At 45.4% G+C, this 22,760-nt stretch overlaps 1 protein-coding gene across 1 annotated transcript in view; it reads right to left on the bottom strand.

Moving 5' to 3' along the window:
* NEB (nebulin) overlaps positions 1-22,760 on the bottom strand; it is a 236,896-nt gene that overhangs the window by 1,101 nt on the left and 213,035 nt on the right. The window contains exons 134-146 of the mRNA XM_075529049.1: positions 22,366-22,458; positions 19,761-19,853; positions 16,010-16,102; positions 15,426-15,518; positions 9,569-9,661; positions 7,038-7,130; positions 6,633-6,725; positions 6,071-6,163; positions 5,061-5,168; positions 4,769-4,952; positions 4,385-4,477; positions 2,594-2,746; positions 2,277-2,383 (exon numbers count right to left, since the gene is read on the bottom strand). Of these exons, the coding sequence (XP_075385164.1) occupies positions 2,277-2,383; positions 2,594-2,746; positions 4,385-4,477; positions 4,769-4,952; positions 5,061-5,168; positions 6,071-6,163; positions 6,633-6,725; positions 7,038-7,130; positions 9,569-9,661; positions 15,426-15,518; positions 16,010-16,102; positions 19,761-19,853; positions 22,366-22,458 (1,389 nt within the window). The remainder of the gene's footprint in view (positions 1-2,276; positions 2,384-2,593; positions 2,747-4,384; positions 4,478-4,768; positions 4,953-5,060; positions 5,169-6,070; positions 6,164-6,632; positions 6,726-7,037; positions 7,131-9,568; positions 9,662-15,425; positions 15,519-16,009; positions 16,103-19,760; positions 19,854-22,365; positions 22,459-22,760) is intronic.

The raw sequence follows: 22,760 nt of genomic DNA, 5'->3' as shown, positions 1-22,760 counted from the left end.
TGACGAGGATTGCTACCAGGCTTCTGGCTCAGCCATGCACAGGTTTGTTCCAAACAAGACATCTATGTACATCAGTGATCAGTGAATGGCTGTGGACAAGGTCTTTCAATAATATACTCATCAGCAAAAATCAAACCCAGTGTCACTGAGTCAATTCCAACTCAACCCTATATGAGGTTTCCAATACAGTTTTCCCCCCCAAGACTAAATCTTAAGCGTTGCTTGGAGCAACTAGTATTAAACCACTAACCTTGCAGGTAGTCTCATTGGAGTGCCTCAAGAAAAAAGGGAGGGGGCGCCAGGAAGTCCAATCAAAACTGGTTTCCAAAAGAAGACGGGTTCATTCAATTCAGGGCAGAGAATAGCTCAGATTATGGGGGGGGGGGGGGGCGCTACCTTCTGTGATTTCCAAGGAGTAATGTATCTTTTCAAGGATGTGAGACATCATGGAATCTTAGTGTGAAGAAGTTTGAGGAGTATTGAGAACTCCATCATTCAGATAACGGCCGTGAAAGTTGTGCTGGGGATTTTTTTGTCAACAAGCAATGTCCTGGACATTGAGGGCAGCAAGGGCTGTGCTAGAATCTCCTTGAGAAGCCTTACCCTTGATCTTGCCCCTTCAGATGTTTTGTTGTTACTTAACTACCATCAGAAAATAACTCAAACATCTAATTCACAGCAAAAAAAAAAAAAATTCCCTGCTGGTTTGTATTTCTTTTAGAATCCATTTCTAGATTTGATCTCGTCTGTTCCATGGCAGATCCCTGTTTCATGATCATAGCTCTGTATTACGTTCGGGAGTCCTGGTGGAATAGTAGTTGCTCGTTGGACTAATAACTGTACAAGGTCAGTTACAAACCACCAGCTGGAGGCTTTCTGCTTCCCTCGTCTCCTACCCTGTCCCATATGGTCTCTGAACCAGAATCCACTGCAGAGCCATGACTTTGATTTATTGAAATTCATAGTATGTGTTGCGGACTTAGGCTCACTTTGGATTAAGCATTGCTCTGCTAATCATAGACTAGCAGTTCAAACCTACCAGCTACTCCGTGGGAGAAAGACGAGGCTATCTTTCTGTAATTTACCTTACGGTCTTGGAAGTCCTAGAGTTGCTATGAGTCAGCATCAACTCAATGGGGAAGGTTGAGAGTATGTTTTGCTGTTGGATGACAAGGTCTTTTCATGTTATGTTTTTATATTTGGTTATTCTTGCATATTTAATATTTCAAATGGATTTTAGGAGTACCACACACATTTCCAGGGCGTGGAAATGCTATTTGGATTGTGATGAATTAAATTTATTAATTTGTTTCAAGAAAAATGAGTTTAAAAAAAGGAAATAGTTTTATAATGACTAAACATTTAAATTTTCTTTTATGTCCTTTAGTAAAGATCGTTTTCTTCATACAAATATTTATTTTGTTAAAAGTTTTATCTTTTAGTGATGTTATGAACTGGATTGTGTTTTAAGCTGAGTTTTAAAGTGGTGGCTTGTACACGATTTGACTTATCCCTTCATTGCATGTGATTTCCCCTGGTATAGATACACACATATTTTGAAAAAAGATTCCAAGCAGCAAATGTTTTAGTTTAATTAGTGGGTGGGACCACTGAACCCAAGCGCTTTGCTCTACACCAGTGGCTTTAAAACCTTCCGAATGCCACGGCCCTTTCATACAGTTCCTCATGTTGTGGTGGCCTCCCAACCATAAGATTATTTTCGTTGCTACTTCATAACCGTCATTTTGCTACTATTATGAATCGGGTGACCCCCATGAAAGAGTTGTTTGACCCCAAAAGGGATTGTGACCCACAGGTTGAGAACTGCTCTAGACAAAATCATAGAATACTGTGTGTGTGTGTAATCTTGGATTTGATGTAGAGAGGGGGTTTTTTGTGTTGCTGTTAAAGCCTGAGATGTGTAAAAAAAATAGTATTACAAAATTGGTTTAGGGGTGCTGTGGACATTAGACTGCTGATCTCAGAGTCAGTGGTTCAGATCCACCCACTACTCTATAATAGACATATTAGTGAAGTTTCCGGTAAAGGTTAACAACTTCAGTCAGTCAACCTTACATAAGGTTGCTATGGTTGGAATTGATGACACAGGACGGGTTAGGGAAGATGTTGGTTTAAAAAAAAAATGTTTAAGACCAGAATACCTATAGAATGATAGATGTATTAACTTTTTAAAGGATCAGATTACCTTTATCTGTGAACATTATCAAACACATCACAAACTAACAGTGGTTGGAGTAAGGCATTCATTTACTCACTCCCGCAGTGGATGGATGCGACGGGATTGAAGACACTGTAGTCTGTTGGGTAGCAACTGAAGATGACCGCTGTTGAGGGAGCTCTGTGGCCTTCGCGTGTTTATAAACTGAACGGAGACAGAGAGCAGTTTAAAGCGAGCCAGTGCCCCCATACATCATTGGCTCGCTGCTTAGCAGCCGAGCAGTGTTCTCTCCATAGCTTAACTAGAATAATTTCCACCAAGCGTCCCTCCACATGCTAATGCTGTCGTTAGAAGAGAGCACTTTGCAGTGAGCATCAGTGAGACCGGCAGTGTTTATGCCACTTGACGTTGTACCTGTGGACGCCGCGTTGAAGAAGACAGCTCCGTCACTGTAGGTGGAGAGATGGTGGTCAGCCGCTTCCCAGTGCTCGGACTTCTCCTCCCCGCCGCTGATGCTCACGGCAGATCCAGAGCGTGACTGCTCCCGGCTCCTGCGCTGAGCTTGCGCTGGGAGAGAGGATTGAAAGGCCGTGGCAAACATTACCTCCTGGAAATTTGGAGATTTGAGTCTCCTCAGAGGTGGCAGAAAAGGGCCTGGGAGCTTTTTTCCAAAATAACCAACATTGAAACCCCCAGGGCGCACAGTTAACCCCGAGACATAGGGGCTTGGAATTGGCAGGGTGGCCCCCGGTTGGTTGATCATGCTTAACATTAATGAATCCTCAGTTCGTGTTCAGCCAAGCATGCTTTTAAGTGGATTTCCATGGAACAAATCCTTTAAAAATTCCTTTTTTTTTTAAATTTATAAATCGTTTTCTTGAGGGCCCTTTCAGCACTTATAACAATCTGTACATCAATTGTATCAAGCACATTTTACATATGTTGCCATCTTCGTTTTCAAAACATTTTCTTTCTACTTGAGCCCTTGGTATCAGCTCCTCTTTTTCCCCTTCCCTCCCACCCTCGTGGCCCCTTGATAAATAATAAATTAGTATCGTTTCCATATCTTACACCATGCGCTATTCTCCCTTCACCCGTGTTTCTGTTGTTCGTCCCCCTGGGGAGGAGGTTAGTTTGTCGATCCTTGCGATCGGTTCCCCCTTTGTCCCCCTTAGTCCCCCCCGTCCCCCTTTCCTTCAGGGTTTCACTACTGGAATCCATGTGTCAAGAGCTCTGTCTGTCCCAGTGGACATGCTCTGGTCTAACTAACCAGGTTGGTTGGGAAGCATTAAGGAACTAGAGGAATAGTGTGTGTTTCGTCAGTGCTGTACTGCACTCTGGCTGACTCGTCCACAATTTTAGTCATGCATGATTATTGTCCTCAGTACAGCGAGGGTGTGTCCTCCTGTCTGCGCTGTCCACTTTCCCGTCTCAGTACAATGAACACAATATTCCCATTCAGACTTCACCTTATCCTTCAGAGTCCTAGCTCCCAGACAGATGCAAGAAGCTCCTCTCTTGGCTTCTCTGAAGAGCATGAGCATACCTTTGGAACTGTGCGTGCCGGGGTGTAACCTTACCTGCTAGAAGCAGCGGTTCTCAACCTGTGCGGTTGCGACCCCATTGGGAGTCAAATGACCCTTTCACGGGGGTCACCCAATTCATCACAGTAGCAAAATGACAGTGATGAAGTAGCAACGAAAATAATTTTATGGTTGGGGGTCACCATCACATGAAGAACTATGAGAGGGTCGAGGCATTAGGAAGGTGGAGAACCAGTGCTAGATCATGAGCGCTCTGAGCAGTTTTATTTTACTTTTTAGCATAAAGGTTTGAATGCAGACTTGACCCTTTTTCCTGACCCCAAAGAGCTCAGGAATTAGCTAAAGGTCAAATTCATTCTCTTGTAGGTCTACGAATTTCCCATTCTCTCCCCAATAGAAAGGTTTGTAACTCTTTTTAATTGAAGTGGGGCTGGGGTGGTGGGTGGATAATAAGGGGACCTGGAAGAGACATGCACTGAGGTATGAAATAAAAGTCTCTAACTTGAACTTGTCTAGAAAATGCCGCTTTGCCCTCTGATCAACCAGATGGTTTGTTTTGAATGGGAGACTTGGAAAACGGAAAGCTCAGGAGGCACAAGACGTCTTTGGTGCTTGCCCACTAAAAGGGGAGGGCATTGTCCATCTTCACAGCATAACATACCATTGACCATGTGTAAGCTTCGAGACTGAATGTTGTCTTCCGCCGGGTCATAGTCAAACACGGAGCCAGGATTAGTACGCCAGACGCGCAGGCCTGAAAGAAGCTAAGCATCAGAGCAGGTGGCTCCTGGCCCCTTCCCGTCACCTGTAGGCCAAGTTATTTACACACCAAAGGAGGACTGACTAGAACGGATTTTTCTCAATCCACAAAGCAAAAGGTAAGATAAAGGGTAGCTTTTCAAACTGTAGACTAATGGATATTTTCTGTCACGTCTAACGAAAAGGCAGAGTGAGGGGCTGTCTCCCGTCCCTGGGTGCAGACAACGTCACCTTCGTTCTCCCAATCACATTTACCTTAAAGATCATTTCCCCATCAGGAAATTACCTGTGACCGTCTCCTGGTCCTGCTCGTTTCGTTTTTGTTCCATTTCTACCACTTTTCTCTGAATGCCTCTGTAGTTAATGTCGCTGAAGTCCTGCGTATTCTTCTTGACGCGTTCTGTGATCGGGTCTGTCACCACCGGCGTGAAGCAGCCCTTGTGCTTCTCAAAGTCTTCATGGTACTTCACCTGAAATGCCATGCATACCCTTCAGGAAAACAGGGCGCGATGGCCATTTCCCTTGTCACACGTCCCAACAAGCCAGCCCACCGTCGCTACCAAGAGCGGCCGACTCACTGTGGAGATGTGGCGCTGGGTCTCCCTCACCCGTCTCATCTCTGGCGTGTCCAAGACATAGGCGGCTTTGCCCTGGATCTGTTTGCGGAAACTGTCAGAATACAGTACCTGAGGGAGGAGAGAGCAGGGCTGAGGAGAGTCGGTGGGGTGGTCCTCCTACTACCTGCAGGCCGTGCCAGCTGTGGATGAGGAAAGGGTGACCCAGCCGGAAGGACAGCGCCAGACACAGGACTAACAGTGAACCGGGTCAGCGTGAGGCCGACAGGGCTCGCACTGAACTCTGACAGCAAAGATGGCATTTTTCATTTCCCAAAGGGAAAAGGCCCGGGGTGATTTCGCTAGGGTGGGAGAAAGCAGCCTCCTTCCTTGGATCAGCAGAGTCTAGGCTGTTTGATCTCACACATGAGCGTGAAAGGGCTTTGAACAAACGGCCTGTCCTTTAAACCAAGTGACCGCTTCTTTAGGTGTCTGGCCGTAGGTCATAAACCAATAGGCTAATAGAAAAATCAAAGTCTTCTAGATCCTAAAGTCTCCCCCAAATCTCAAAGCCGAGGGAGGCACCCCTTTCAGAGCACTTCCCCTTGCGGAGAAAGGTGAGTAGAGGTGGGAGAGGTTAGGAGCCAATCGGTTACGGATAGTTACGGCAGACAGCCCCAGAGGCGCCTCTGCCGATTATTGTTAGGTCTTAGTACGATCTGTGGGACCTGGAAACACAGTCCTGTTAATTTTAGTGGACATTTTCAATTGAAAGTGCAGGTTTATGGGGTTAACGTGTTACTTTTCCAATGTGTTGCATTTTTCTCTGAAAAAAATTATTTTAATTTAGTGTGTTTTTATTTTCAGTTGAATAAGAAGGTACACGTTTTTACGATGTTAAAATGTTATTTTCCAAATCTGGCACTGGAAAAAAAATTAGTGTGTTTATTTTCAGTTGAATAAGAAGGTACACGTTTTTACAATGTTAAAATGTTATTTTCCAAGTCTGCGGCACTCCTAGGCCTGGGAAATACCGAGCTAATGTTCTCTTGGTTGCGCTTAGCTCGCTCCATCTCTGGGGTCACGGGGGTCGGAGTCGCCTTGCTCATGTTCTCTCTGTACAGTACCTGGGGAGAGGGCCAGACGTCAGTGAGAGGAGAACCCGGTCTGAAGCCCTCGGCTGGGGTGAGGTCTCCATTACATCACACTCTATGAGGACACCTCAGGAAATCAAGCCATTACTATGTTACTGTGTAAAGCAAAAGATCTGGATCCAAGTAGCAAAAAAAAATTACAATAACCAAAGGACGTAATAGAACAGATACTTTAAAAACAAAACAACTAGGCTTAAGGTGCCAAACCGTTTAGGAAGTGAGGTTAGATGGTAAAGGGATGTTTTCAAAGAGGTTGAATGTAGTCGCAGTAAAATCAGCTGGAGGGGGAAGGGTAGTTTTGTGGCTGGTTTGTTTTCATGGGCGAAGAAGGACTTTTAAAAATACACAAAGCTTTTGGGAGAACTGGGGGGTAAATTAGTGGGATAACCAGGCTTGTTAAGAATTTAGGGTTGTGGGTTGTTGGCGCTGCCCTCTCAAATACCGAGCTAAAGTTTTCTTGATTGCGTTTGACTCGTTCCATCTCAGGAGTAAAGGGCGTGGGGGTGGCCTTCCCCAGATTCTCTTTGTACAACACCTGTGGAGCCAAACCGTGTCCAAGAGTCAGGAGGAGGCACCAGTCAGGTTACTAAACTGATGCAATTTGGGGGGAGGGAGTTAAACGGGCTTAAATCCGACACGTTTTTAACATTCTAATTTTAAAACATTATTACTGAGAATAGCTCTCAAGGAGAAAGCTTAAAACCAGTTAATGGCAAGAGCAGTAGGATACTCAGAGGAGACTCCAATGTAAATGGGACTTGGCTGGCTTTCACCTGGGTTAGGAGCAGGCCAAACTGCAGGGGTTACTTAGCAAACTAGAAAAGCACTTTGGTTTCAGAGACAATACCGAGCTAATGTTCTCTTGATTGCGTTTCACTCTCTGCATCTCGGGGGTGACGGGGGCTGGGGTAGCTTTCCCCATGTTTTCTTTGTACAAAACCTATGGGATCCGTTGGATTCCAAAGTCAAAGAGAAAAAGAAAAAAAATTCAAGTTACCAAAGATGGAACCGAAGCAGAACAGATGTTTTTTTGTTTGTAATTTTTATGAGACTCAGGGTGCCAACCCTTTGGGAAATAAGGTTAGAAAATAGGGGACATGTTTCCAAAGGAGGCGGAAGGTAGTTAAGGCAGGACGCACATTCCCAAGGCGGGACGTGAAAACCTCTTGAGGCGCGCAAGGAGCATTCTAGTGACCAGCAAAGGGCTAGAGGACCACTGTTTTCTCACCAGGCTGTGAGCGGTCCCCACACAGGAGCCACTAACAAGAGGATGAAGGTGGGACTGTCTCAATATGGCAGTGAGGCCTATCGGTGAATGTGCAAACCCCCAAACAGTGCATCGCTGTCCCCAGCCCCTTTCCTGGCGAGGAGCCCTGGTGGTATCAGGGTTCCCTGTTGGACTGCTAGCTGCAAGGTCAGAAGTTTGAAACCACCAGTCACCCCTCGGGGGAAAGATGAGGGCTCGTCTATCCTGCCCCAGAGCAATCCCACAGGGCCGAGGAAAACTGTCCCTTAGGGTTTCTGAGACTTTAAAGCAGTGGTTCTCAATCTTCCTCATGCCGCGACCCTTTCATACAGTTCCTCATGTGGTGGGGACCCCCCCAACATAACATTATTTTTGTTGCTACTTCATCACTGTCATTTTGCTACTGTGATGAATCGGGCGACACCTGTGAAAGGGTCGTTTGACCCTCAAAGGGGTCTCGACCCAAAGGTTGAGAACCGCTGCTATAAGTCTTTACTGGAGCCAACAGCCTCGTCTTTCTCCCTGGGAGTGACTGGTGGGTTCAAGTTGCCGACGTGGTTAGCAGTTCAAAGCACAACCCACTACGCCATGACAGCTCCTAGGAAGCATGCCAAGGAGGAAGAGATGTTTGGAGAAGTTCTTCTATCTCTCACAGTAACACAACATGAAAAGTCCCCAACCTCTATGTCTCCCGTACCATTTGGGGAACCCTGAACGTTTGGGAAATGACACTCAAGAAGAATTCTGTTCAGTATGGTTCCCAAGTGTGGTCTCACACTGCAAGGTCAGTGTCACTGAGAGCTTACTGGACTTGCCAGGTCTGTTAATGAATAAATCTGGGGGCAAGACCCAGCAGTCAAATGTAACACTCCAGGTCAGCGGTTCTCAACCTGTGCCTCGCGACCCCTCTGGGAGTCAAACGACTCTTTCACAGGGTCACCTGATTCATAACAGTAGCAAAATGACAGTGATAAAGTAGCAACGAAAATAATCTCCTGGTTGGGGGTTCACCACCCCCTGAGGACCTGTATGAAAGGGCTGCAGCACGAGGGAGGTCGAGGACCACTGCTCCAGGGGATCCTGCAGAAGGACCGCACTCAGGCATGGGAGAAACGAGACTGTGAATATGGAGGGCCACTACGCAAGCTGTAGTCGTCCCTACAAGCCCCCCAAGCCCATCCCACCCCACCCCATCAATACTGAGTCAGTTCCTACCCATAGCGACCCCGAACAACTGCCCATGGGGTTTCTAAGGCTGTAATCGCCACCAAAGGAGACTACACATCTTTCTCCTGCAAACGGGCTGTGGGTGGGGGTGGGGGTTCTCTAATCATCGTCCTTTCAGTTAACTGAGGGAGTGCTGACCACCCAGGGCTCCGTTACCCAAGCCTAACAAACCCTATGACAGGCCTTTTAAACACCTAGGGTATCACAGAGCACAGCAGGGTTTACTGCCGTTTCCAGTTACGGGTCATTATAAAAGACCAGCAAGCCTAAAACCGGTAAAACACAAGAGAGTTAACAGTGTCATTTTTAACAAAATTGACATTCAAGTGCCAAAACCACCGCAGGATTTTAATTTATGTCACTATCTTGAAACCACTACAGAGCTTTAATTTATGTCAGTCTCTTTGATGAGGAGGACGGGGGGTTATTTTTCCCAAGGCCTCTTGGTCTAAAATCTGATTGTGTGACAGAGAATCTAAAGTCAGAGATGCAAAAGATACAATGAAATCTCCACTATCATGTTCTAGAAAGAACATGGTTACGCCCACAATGCACCCTCCCTCCCCCTCTCCGCCCCCACCTCCCCACACACCCCTGCAAATTTCACCAGCATGGACAACAAAGAGACCTTGGGTAGAGAGTAAGTTTGGAGAGAGCTGAGCAAAAGGCTATCTTGCAGGACACTCTGTTACGTCTGGTTATCAGAACAGTATCCGAACTGTGGATTAAAGCCACTGGTTATTGGAGCGTCAAGGCTGGGAGTAGCCCTCTGGGAAAGAAGGATCAACGTGGTAAAGACATTCACAAAGTTCAAGGTGTCTTTCAAAAGAAGGATTAATATGGATTATCTAAAACCCATTACGGAAGTAGTTTTTTGTTTGTTCATTCTTTTCTTGCCAAAGTACCGAGCTAATGTTTTCTTGATTGTGTCTGACTCTCTCCATCTCTGGGGTGGTGGGTAAAGGGGTGCCCTTGCCCATGTTTTCCTTGTATAACACCTGTGGGGTGAGAAAGCACGCAGAGAGAAACAGCCGTAAATGACAATCGCATTGGTTGGAACGTTTTGAGTGTGAGTTCAACTTGCTTATTACAAAACGGTACCGTATACCAAGGAGCCAGGAGTTATCTGCGGACAAGACGCCACATACTCCTAGACTCCTCTAATGGAGCCGGGAGGATGGGGAACGGCAGCCCTGAGAGCAGCAAGGGCCTCCGGCAGCCATGGGGTTGGGGGCAGTCTGGGATTTCGGACATCATTTATTTTTTCATTTCTAGGAGCGCACAGCCTTCTACCCCATTCCAGGGGGGCTTGCAATTGTTAGGAACTGGTTTTGCTGCTACCTAAGCACACAGACTTGTTACTTTTGGAAGGGATTAATAGTGTCAGATGGAAATAAAGATCTGGACGCCCCCAAATAACCATCAGACTCCTCAGCAGGATCGCAGAAGCGAGGCCGTGTATCCTTTTACTAAGGGGGCTATAGGAAAAGCAGAGGGTGGGAAGTGGATTTTAAACAAGGAGAAGAAATGTTAAGAACAGAGGTAAGTCTGAGGTTAAGTGGCATCTCTCTTCGCCCTTTTCTTTCCAGAAATACCGAGCTAAGGTTTTCTTGATTGTGTTTGACGCGCTGCATCTCAGGGGTGAGGGGGATGGGGATTCCTGTCCCCAGGTTTTCTTTGTAGAGCACCTGTGGAATGAGAACACCCAGAACAAAGAGCAGTCAATCCCCCCCCCCCCACACACACACACTCTCTAGGGGAGGTGCGGAGGAAGCAAAGTAGGTAGAGGAAGGGAACCAGAACCTTTAAGACCCAACCTGTAGGAGCCTTAAAGCAAGGGAACACAGGAAAGAGCAAAAAGGAAGAAACACGAAAAACAATTGTTATTGTTTGTAATGACCTCTGCAGCACCCAGCAAATGAGGATGGTTGTAAAAGAGGACCGTTAGTCTTCTCCAGTGGGTTACGGGGGCCGGGGGCCAGCGGGGGGCTCAAAGAGGTCGGGAGAGACCAAACCAATGCTATTAATAACCCACAGTCAGGGTATTTGAGGTTTATACACATTGTCTATTATGAAGATAGGAGGGGGCTTCAAAAAATTCATGGAAAAATGGAAGTAAAAGAGAATGGAATTTTCCTATGAACTTTTGGAAACAAAGTTCAAAACATACCCACACGTCTTCTTTTGTTGACTTTCAGAAGTCAAAGTGTTTGACTTTCAGCTTGGGTGAACATATTAGGAAGAATTACTTTTAAGGCAAATGGAGAGCAACCTCAAGAGGCTACGACAGAAACTCCAAAGGCTTTGTACAAATACCCGTAGAGACAGAGACGGTTAGTGCAGGAAACAGCGCCGACAGTCTGGCCTGTGCAGGCCACAGTTGGGTAAGCTTCACATTTATATCACACTGGCCAAAGCAGGATCCCTGTGAATGTTATGTTTTTTAAAAACTGAGGTATCATAATAAATACTTTTTTAAAAAAAGTTAAACGACCATGTTAATATTTAACCAAAATAGGGTAATTGAGTCATAGGAAATGACGGCATTAAGTTGGGAACAAGCCTGGTGTCAATTTTTAATTTAGATAAATGGATTAGATTTAAAATATGTAGCCATTAATCTAAAAATATGTTTTTAAGTTAAAAAGATTTAAAAATGTTTGTTTTAAATACCGAACTAAAGTTTTCTTGATTGTGCTTGACTCTCTCCATCTCTGGGGTGATGGGAATCGGGATCCCTTGCCCGAGGTTTTCCTTATACAAAACCTGTATGACACAAGAAAGCATCGGAAGCAAACAAGAGCAGTCAGGTCAGCCCTCTCGGCTACCTGGGGCACCTGGTGGACCAGACCCCAGACAGGAAAGACCCATTCACCACGGCAGCCTCTCTTTGCAGGGAAAGGTCCCCATGAGAACAAGCCCCATCTCTCCTCACTGGAGTGCCTGGGCATTTGATACTCAGCTTCAGTCTCTACCTGATAGATAAATGTTTATTTCCCAGCTCAGGACTGAGAGAAAAAAAAATGCTACAGGTCATTTTAGCAAAGCACTAAAATGCCTAGTGTTCAATCGATTAACTGCTTCTTAAACAGATGTGTAAATATTTATTTTTCTTATGTAGAATGTTTATTTTACAGTCTAACTGATATTTGAAAGCCCAGGCTCAATCTATACCACCTGGAAAAATTGGTCTTTGTGGAATAAATTCAAGTAAGTGGTGGAAAGGGTCAGTTCTAAAAGTCAGTGTTTTAATAAGCAACACTATTTATTTTTTTTGCAGAATCAAAACTGGTTCTCTGCACGATTGCACAACTTGGCTTAACTAAAACTTGTGTAAAAATAAACACAAATAGTCACTTAAAAAGTCATCCAAAAAACCATCCGGATTATTCAAGTCTATAAATAAGTACAAACAACGATATTCACACTATGATATCGAAGAAAATATGGGGAAGCAGTCCTTTTTTAATCTTTGTAAAAAAAATCTCTTTAAAGTGCTAAAAAATAAGGTTTCATTTTGAAGAACGTGTGCCTGACCCAAGCCATGGTATTTTCAATCACCCAACATGCATGTGAAAGATGGACAATGAATAAGGAAAATCAAAGAAAAACATGCCTTCGAATTCTGGTGTGAGTGAAGAACATTGAATGTACCATGGACTGCTGGGGGAATGAACAAATCTTGGAAGGAATACAACCAGCATGTCCCATAGAAGCAAGGAGGATGAGACTTGGCCTCACACAATTGGGCATGTGTATCAGGAGGGACCAGCCTCTGGGAAGGGCATCAGGCTTGATAAAGGCGAGGGTAAGGATAAGAGGACTGCCCTCAAGGAGATGTCTTGCCGCAGTGGCTGCAGCTAACGGGAGACTAGGGATGCTGAGCGGAAGGGCGCAGGGTTTCCTTCTTTGAGCAGAGAATTGCGGTGGCTCAGAGCCAACTGGTGGCTCCTGACAACAACAACAACAACACAGTTTGGAAGCGTACGCCTTTCAAAAGAAGAAATAGTCACACTATTCTAAAACACTCACACATGGGAATCAGGAGACAACACACCCGAGAAAGACACATTAAGAACTTACGTTGGCATGGTCACACAACTGAAAGGTGGTTAGTCAATCATCGTTACAGACACAGGAAAAGAGCACAAGAAGGCAGCAGGGCCAAACAAAGTTACTGATCTAATTAGGTGACAGGATCTTTTAGAAAATACTTCAATTGTGACTACCCTTTCTAGTAAATTCCCCTGCGCCCCCCCCACCCCAACAAAAAAAAAACAGCTAAATTTTATTACAGATACTTCTCCATTTTAGGAATAAATCAATGTAAAAAATCTTCATATAGAAGTTTTCACAGACTTATTTTTGCTATTTTTCAGCAACAACCATATGAGTAAAAAGAGACAATAACATTGAATATAAACTATTGGGCAGCTGGGTGTTTCAAGATTCGGAAGAGCCAGCTTTCTGTTGAAGAAGTGACTTGCTTAGCACACGCCTCAAAGGGTGACGGCTCTGGTTTCCGTACTGGACAGCTTCCTTCTCCCTGGTGCTTCTGCAGACAGGGTCTGGGGGGCGCTTGTTCCCTGGCAGAGCCACCACGTCTGCAAGGGCCCTCAAGTCATTTCTCTCTCCTCCCAATGCTGGCTGACTTAGAAACACCAAATAAACGAGTTCCAATAAAACTGCAGTCGTTGTTGTTTTGAAATCAATTCACTTCACAAACCCCAGCAGAACATAAAAGGTGAAAGAGGAGGAAAGGTACCGATGAACCGAACCGGCGTTTTAAGGAACTGTGGTAGGAAGTAGAGGCTGTTAGAATCACAAGGTGAGTCTTTAAAAAAGGATGGATTCAGAGAGTGAGATTTTTTTTTAAGGAATCTGTTAACTTGATTATTTTGAAAAGACTAATGGTGAAAAGTTTTACTTTACAGACGCTATTATTGTTGTTGTTATTATTTTTAAACACAGGAGTTAAAGGGAACTTTTCCCCAAATACCGAGCTAAAGTTTTCTTGATTGCGTTTGACCCGCTCCATCTCAGGAGTGACCGGTAAGGGGGTCCCCTTGCTCAAGTTCTCTTTGTACAATATCTGTGTGCACAAAACCAACAATCAAATCAGTCTTGGGGCCATCTTTTCAGCTAGACGTAACTTTTCAAAAAGCCTCTAGAAGTATTTTTGCTGCTATTAAGCAACCAAATAAGTAAAATTTCTTTAAAATTATTTAAAGAAACAGTGACTATAGACCACAACATGTGTGGCCCTAATATTTACAAACACAGCTGCCAGACTGTAGGCAGGGGCAGACTGACTGATACATTTGCGTCTCATTTATCAGTTATCTAATTTGACATTTCAAATTTATGTCAATAGCAAAAAATGGAACACGTTAAGGGGAAGGTGGGAGGAGAAAGGGAGAACCGATCACAATGATCTACATATAACCCCCTCCCAGGGAGGTAGACCACAGGAGAGTGGGTGAAGGGAGACATCGGTCAGTGTAAGACATGAAAAAATAACAATTTATAAATTATCAAAGGTTGATGTACAAAGGAGGGTGGGAGAGGGAGGGGAAAAAATAAGGAGCTGATACCAAGGGTTGTTGTAGAAAGAAAATGTTTTGAAAGTGATGATGGCAACAAATGTACAACTGTGCTTGACACAATAGATGGATGGACTGTGATAACAGCTGTACGAGCCCCCAATGAATGATTTTTTAAATGGACCATTCAGTTATTTTGCACACGAAGAGGTACATCTGGCAGTCAGGGATGCTGTGTCACGCACGAGTCCCCTGATGGTGATGGTTAAGGCTATCTGTCAGCTGGGCCATGATGCTCAGTGATCTGGCACTTATGTAATGATGTAATCATCCTCCTTTTTTCCTTTATTTTTTTATCATTTTATTGCGGGCTCTTACAATGCTTATTACAATCCATACAGCCTCCTTTTTTTGATCTGATGTGGTCACTGCTATTTTTGTAACAGGTGATTTTTTTTTAAAGGTGATTTTCATATAATGACCTGGTTTTTGGAAACTATGTTGATAAATTAAGAAGTGGCTGCACAGACCTTCTTTCAAAGACAGAACTAGAATTCAAGTTTATCATGTTGGTTGGTAACACTAAATTAGAGAAAAAAAACTTTAAGAGTCATTTGGGGGTATGCAATAAATAGTTACAAGTGTTACTAATAAAGATTAAACCTAAATAAACATTAGCTTTACAATAGTCCTGCAAATATTCTCCCCCCACCCCACAAGGTCAATTATATGTTACATGATGTACAAAAACATTGCTGCGACCAGTAAATTCGCCTTCCTGCTATGTCATCTCTCAAATGAAAATGTTTAAAAAGCACATTTTTTCCCAGAAAAGTTGCAAAGAATATGTCAAACACAGCAACAATAAATACAAATAAAATTTCAATAAACGTTCTCCTTCTGAAGGATGTTAGGCTTCACTTTGAGTGTGGGCACACCCGTTAAAAACACCTACTGTTATTGAAGGGTGCTTGGAGGAAGGGCAGCTGATTGTTACAGGTTTTTAAGGGAGGCGATAAATACCTATGTTTTAGGAAAATCAGTTACAAATTCACACCAGCACTAAAGTGAAGAGGTAATTAGAGTTGAAAAGGGAAGTCATATTTGGTATCATTATTTTCATTATACAAATTTAGTAATTTTATAGGAGAGGAATCTTCTATTGGTGGTGGGTTAAACGTATTATTTTAAATCGGAATGTTTGCCCCTTAAGAAATACCGAGCTAAAGTTCTCTTGATTGCGCTTGACTCGCTCCATCTCTGGAGTGATAGGTGTTGGGGTTCCTTTCCCCAAATTTTCTTTGTACAAGACCTGTGAGATACAAGAGAGTACCCAGAAAACACTCAAAACGCACAAAATGAAGGAAGAAAGGAATTTAGGGGTAGGGGAAGGAGAGTTTTCTATTTTTTTTTTTTTTAGTAAGGATAATGCATTTACTTCACACTTTTAGAGATGTCTTTACGATGCTAAGTCTGGAAATTAAAAAGTCCAGCCAACAGCACTGAGTTACAGGATATAAGAATAACGGTGAAGAAGCTCGGGTTAATTCTGTTTACAGGCCTTGAGAGCTCAGTACTCACACTCGTCAGTTGCAGAAGACGTTAAGGTGTCATCGGAAAAGTGAGTCGTTTTGTAAAAATCCAGATGGTTTGGGTCAGGTAGGTAATAACGCACAGTTATAAGCACACAGAGAATCGATGTTAGGATGTTACTTTTTGTAAAAGGATGATGGGTTATTCTGGTAATTAAAACATGTTGTTTTTAATGGTACACAGTTTCTTATTGGATGAATTTGTAAATACCGAGCTAAAGTTCTCTTGATTGCGTCTGACTCTTTCAATCTCTGGAGTGACAGGGGTTGGAATGCCTGTTCCCAAGTTTTCTTTGTACATAACCTGTGGAAGATAATTAGAACACCCCAAAAGAGGTAAATGACCATGGTTTCTTTGGATTCCTGATACATCTGAGCTGTTCGGCAGAAAGTCATCTGTACCATAAAAGGACTCACACTTTCAAATATCACATTCTACAAACGTTCTGTTTTGAAAAATCGTACTACCTTGAACATGAGGCACCAAATGATGCATTTTCTATAGTCAAGTACATCCTTAAACTGCACTGAGTGGTGATAATGAATTAACAGTGTGAAAAACCCTTTCGTAACACTTTGTTGGCGCTTCAGTTCTAAGCAGCCCGGTTTGTCAAAGGCGCTGGATGACGTGACAGTACAGAGTCCACGCATCCATGAAGCCTCCATTGAATTCTTTCTGATCTACTAACCAAGGATAGCAGTAACCTTGCCTTCAGGCATAGTGCCTTAGAAAGTAGATTGCTTTCCTGTCTCTCCAGCAAGCCCAGGGGCTGGCTGTCTTAGGGGCGGGTGTAGGTCTTTCCCTGATGGAGACCGTCCCATGGGGACCGTCCAGGAAGTCACAGTCATGAGTGATTCCCTATCAGCCTCATCCTGACTGCCTTGATGGGCAGGGAAGGTCTTAGACCCATCTTGTAAGCACTTCTACTACCATGCACGTGTCCCAATCACGGTCCTGTTCTTATTGCTGTGGTCGCGCTCGTAATGGGGATGCGGTCATCTGCCACCAATCATGCATTGCTGACAGTGTCCTTTGTCCCATGCCTGCCTTCACCAGCGTCCAGACTGTGACTCCTTGGGTACCATTTTGCCTGTGTGTGAATGGCCTCCCTCGTCTGGATGATGTCTGTCTCTGTCATCTTAGTCCCTTTTAAGATGTAATAAATGGTCTCCCCGAGTTATACTTGAGATTGGGGCTTCGTTTGGACCCTAAAACAGATCCGACTATACATTTCAGTGAAAAGTATAAAGGATCTTCACTTTTTAAGCCTCTTGTCTCTTCCTTGTCTCCTTTAGGACGAGAAAGAGTTCTCTTATTAATGTTCACAACAAGGTCTAGTCTTCATTCTTTTAAGATGAATGAACTCTGTGCTGTGTCAGTGAATGGAGAGAAGGTCGGTCACACACACACACACAAAACACCAGGGGTTTCTGTCACAGGTGAATTTCTAAATTAAATGACAATTAAATAGTGGCAATATCATTGTTTTGCTGGGAAATCAATGCTGGGAATCTCTCATACCCTACCATCCTGGTAGCAAAGATGTATTTCTTTAGTCCGGTCTCCCCTCTTCCCAACCCCAGCAAGACAGCAGAAATGAACATGGCTAACAAAACAGCAGCAAAAATTGGAAAAGGTAGGAGGGACCCAAATGCCGCGAAGGTGCCCTGGGCCGCCTGCTTTCTTGTTTCAGTGGTTATCAAACTCTAAGTAGAATTTGTCCCTCACAAGAGTCAGGGTATAATCAGGAAGGGGCAATGAATGCTCTCTGAATGAAAGACCAGCAAGAGCAGTACCAAGTATCTTCTGTTTGGATTCACAGGTGGATTTGATCACCCAGTGCTCAGGGGGATCTCTCAGAGCAAGCTCCTTGCCCTTTACTGGTCACCAGCACACCCTAAACTTCATACTGTTTACAATCTGCTTATGGACAGGGAAGAGGGCGGGGCAAACGCAGTTCATCAGATATGTTCGTTACCCTGATATTTCAGATATTTCAGATAGGGGTCTACCCACCCCACCCCCTGCGTACTCCTGTGCCCTAATTTCTTGTTAAAGAATAGGCTGCCCTCACCTAATTCATAATGAAAACTTCATTAAAAAAAGAGGGCTGAAGATGTAATATATTTTGTTGGCCGAGGATAACCAGTACCTTAAATATGTACTGCATTTATAAGAGGGAGAGAGAAGAGAATAAGCAATTGCTGTTGTTTTTAGATTTCCCAACAAGCATGGTAAGCACGGCTTACTTCGGCTTTCCTACTAACCTACAGTGAGCGACTTTACATGTGCCACCACATCAGGGACTCTGCTTCCAGGGACTCTCTCCCAGCCCCAGAGCATCTTCCTCTGGAATCTGCGCCTGTTTTCAAATTCACAGTGCCTCACATGGACAGAATAGCCCGTAAGCAAGGTAAGCAGGGCTTTATATGTGTTTGCTTCCTACTCTAGGGGTACGTTCACAAGCAAGTCAGTGCTTAAAGCCCTGTGAAACGGTTCCCTATAGGTTACTAAGTGAGCGCATGAGAGCATGCTCGCCATCCTCCTCTGTGGAGGGGCTCTGACTAATGGCATCTCCTGCCTGTCAGAGGGGAAATGTGCTCCATTGACTGATTTTCAAGGACTGATTTTTTCCGCCCTAAAAATTATCAGCCCCCTTTTTTCAAGGCACTTCCAGTGGCCTTGAACTTTCAGTTAGCAGCCAAGCATGTTAATCGTTGGCATCACCCAGAGACATCACCCAGGTGTCCACCACAATGACAACCCCATATCCATTACTGTAGTCTCGCCTAGCTCATACCCACCCGATAGGGCAGAGTAGAACTGCCCCGTAGGTTTTCAAATCTGTACTCTTTTATGTTAACCACAAGGTCAGAGGTTCAAAGCCACCAGCCCCTCTGTGGGAGAAATAAGACTGCAAAGATTTTATAAGCAGAATCAACTCAGTGGCAGTGGGCTTGAGGCCCACTCGGTGGCCTGGGGTGGCTTTCTTTCTTGAAGAAAGTTATAATAGTTTTCCCTGAGAGCCATGGGTGCATTCAAACCAGCAACTTTCACCAGCATCCAAGCACTTAACCACTGAACCACAAGAGCTCGCTGAGCAGAAGGGGGAAAAAACAAACAGGGCAGAAATCTTGTAAGACAATGGAGACGGCTGCAGCCTTCACCAACTTCTTGTCTACTCTTGCCACCTGCGGTGCCCCTTCAGGACAGAGAGCAGCGTCACTAACCCACTGCCAGCCTCAACTCTGACTCACAGAGGGTCGACAGGACAGAGAAGAAGGGCCCACAGGGTTTCCATGGCTGTCAGTCTTTACAGTAGACTGCTACAGCTTTTTCTAGTGGAGCCACTGACTGATGGCTTCCAACCTCCAGCCACCTCATTAGCAGGCAAGCGCTCAAGGGCTATGTTACCAGGCACACAACAGCCTTAAACGACAACACACCAACTGCCGTGACCCCGATTCTGATTCATAGGAATCTTACAGAGAGCAAGGTAGAGCTGCTCTCTAGGGTTTCTGAGGCCATAAATCTTTACAGGGCCAGAAAAAAACAAAACCAAAACTCCCTGCCATTGAGTTGATTCTGACTCAGCCCGACCCTATCGGACAGGCCCTGTATGTCTCTGAAACAGTAGAAGCCTCATCTTTCTCTCAAGGACCAGCTGCTGGTTTCAAACTGCTGACTTTGCAGATCACAGCCAAACGAGTCGCCACTATGACACTGGGGGGGGGGGGGACTCTTGTAGGACCAAAAAGCCTCATCTTTTCCTATGGAGCAACTAAGTGGGTCTTGAACTGCCAGCCTTGTGGTTAGCAGCTCCAGGCGGGTGTCAGTGCCAGCAGGGATCCCCAACATCTCCACGGCACGGACAACCCTTGGTCGGAGGAAGAAGACACTAGTAGCATTGGCAGCTGGGGAGGGGGGTCACACAAAAACAAGTTGAAGGGCAGGCCACTACCGAGCTGATGTGCTTCTGGGTTTCCTTGACGCGTTTCACTTCAGGCAGGTCAGGAATCGGAGTTCCCTGTCCAATCGCTTCCTTATACTTCACCTGCAACAGAACATTGGGAGATCAAAGGCGTTAGAACTTCCCACGTGGTTGTGTTCAAAGGCATTAACACTCCTGAGATAGGTATGCTTCCTAACATATCTATGAATCTACTGAGTAGCCCCCTCCCAGGTGTTACTATGTGTGTATACGAAGCATAGATGTGATAACACTCCTGCCAAGTCAACCATGTTCACACACAGCCCAGCGACACAATCACCTTCATCACGTGCAACAATCCCCACTGTCCTTTCCCTAATGATTCTGCCAAGTGTAAAATCATCGTCTGCCAATGGGCCACATTCTCATCCTGAGGCTGGGGCGGACAATTCAGAGAGCAAGGGTTCCTTGACTCCCTCATCTCTCTTTGGGAGCAGGCACGGCGGTCGGGGGGACCCACACTTGTCTAACCAAGACAACACAAAACAAAGCCCGTGCCCAACTCTGAGTGACACTGGGACAGGGCAGAATGTCCCCATAAGATTTCCAAGGCTATCGTCTTTACAGATGGCATCCCAGTGGTATAGTGGTTACACATCGGGTTGTGATCCTTCTGGTCAGCAGTTCGAAACCACCAGCAGCTCCTTGGGGGAAAGACAGGGCTTTCTACTCCTGTAAACAGTGGCAGTCTCAGAAACCCATAGTGGTCTGGCGATGAGTCAGCATTGACTCGATGGCAATAAGAGCATCTTTATAGAAAGGAGCACCAGTGGTGCAATGAGTTAAGCACTGGGCTGCTGCTAACTAAAGGGTTGGTGGTTCGAACCTCACAGCAGCTCCTCAAGAGAATGATGCGGCAGTTTGCTTCTTCTGAAAGCCCTGTAGGGCTATTCTATACTGTCCTATAGGGAAGGACCAATTTAACAGCAGTTACGGGAAAAAGATGACCACATCTTTCTACCACATAGTGGCTGGGGGGTTCAAAATGCCAACCTTTAGGTTAGCAGCCAAACGCTTTAACCACTATGCCACCAGGGTTTGTGTTACAAAATGGAACAAAACACCCACTGCCAATGAATCAATTGTGACTCCTAGTGACCCCACCTAGGGATGCAGAGACTAACTCTACCAGATCAGACAGCCTCATCTGGCCTCTGTGAGCAGCTAGTGGGCTTGAACTGCTCACAGTGTGGCTAGCAGCCCAGTGCTTATCTCATAGAGCCACCGGGACTCACTTGCACTCCAAAGAAACAAACCAAACCACGGTCATCAATTCATTTCCAACTCATGGGACCCTATAATGCACAGCAGAACTCCTGTGGGTTTCTGACACTGCAGCTCTTTATGGGAGTTGAAAGCTTCATCTTTCTCCTGTGGAGCAGCTGGTGGGTTTGAACCGCTAACCTTGTGGTTAGTAGCCCAATGCACAACCCCCACACCACTAGGGCTCCTGCATTTGCAGTAGAGCTTTTTACATTTCCTACATACTCCAATGTATTCAGAACCGACAGTTCACCTGACCCTACTCTCGGTACAGTTCAGAGATGTACTCTCCGTCCACTGCTGTAGAGTCCAGTCTGACTCCGGCCGGCCCCAGGACAGAGTGGAGCTGTGCCTGGAGGTCCCCAGAGCCGCAGCGCTTTGTGGGCGCAGAAAGCCTCCACCCTTCCCCACAGAGAACCTGCTGGCTCCGACTGCTGACTTGCCGTGAGGGGCCTGCCGAGTTCCCATGCAGCACCAGGGCCCCGCCCTTTCAGGCAGAAATGTGCACGTGCACGTATCCCCAGGGATGGCTGCTGGCTTCTTACTTTTTTAAAAGTTTTCCTTTGCTATGGCTTTATCTACTTATTTATTTTAAATCATTTTACTGGGGACTCATACAACCCTTATCACAATCCATACATCCATCCATCCATTGTGTCAGGCACATTCGTTGCCCTCATCATTCTCAAAACATTTGTTCTCCACTTAAGCCCTAAGTATCAGCTCCTCATTTTTCGCTCTCCCTCCCTGTTCTCCCCTCCCTCGTGGACTCTCGATAATTTATACGTTATTATTTTTTCATGGCTTACACTGTCCGCTGTCTCCCTTTACCCACCTCTCTGTTGTCCATGCCCCAGGGAGGAGGTCATATGTAGAACCTTGTAATCCGTTCCCCGTTTCCACCCCACCCTCCTTCCACCCTCCAGTATCACCACTCTCAGCACTGGTCCCGAAGGAGTCATCTGTCCTGGATTCCCTGTGTTTCTGGTTCCTATCTGTACCTGTGTACATCCTTTGGTCTAGCGGGATTTGTGAGGTAGAATTGGGATCATGATGGTGGGGGAGGTGCTTGGTTCCTGCAAACAGACTCTAGTTGCCTACGATCCCTTCTCCTCTCCATGTCTAAGACCTCCCGTGTGGAGACAGCCCGTGCAGGGCTCTGAACAGCAGGTGATGCTGGGTATACACCAAGCATCTATTTTGGCAACTTGGTATGTTATTGAGGACAAAGGCTTTGGATGCTGCTCAGACACCACTGTCAGTTATGACAGGAAGGGAGAAACCACTGTGAGCGTGCCCACCGGGTCTTTACCGAGCTAATGTGGTCCTGGGTCTGCTTCACCCTCATCATCTCCGGTGTCTTTCCGATCGCTGTTCCTGGGGAGAGGTCTTCTTTATACAAGACCTGTGCATTCAGAATCAGCAGTTACTCAGAAGGAAGGGGGGCAGCAGGTCCTGGGGAGAGGCTAGGCCACATGGCAGCTGGGAATAGACCAGGCTGTTCTCCAACAAGCGCACGAGCTCTGCATCTGGAACCTTCCTGCAGGAATCGGTTCCTCAGACAGCAGCTCTGGCCCCTGTCACCTTCCAGATCTTGGGGGAGCTCTTTAACGTCCCACGCTAATACAGGATGAGGAAAATCAGAAAAGAGAAAAGCCCAAACAGTCCGTTTCCTACAGGAAACCAAAGCCAGGAGAGGCTGGGCAG

The sequence above is a fragment of the Tenrec ecaudatus genome, chromosome 13 (genome assembly GCF_050624435.1).
Source record: "Tenrec ecaudatus isolate mTenEca1 chromosome 13, mTenEca1.hap1, whole genome shotgun sequence".
NCBI lineage: Eukaryota > Metazoa > Chordata > Mammalia > Afrosoricida > Tenrecidae > Tenrec > Tenrec ecaudatus.
The sequence above is the reverse complement of the archived record's forward strand: the minus strand, read 5'-3'. Positions and strand labels throughout refer to the sequence as shown.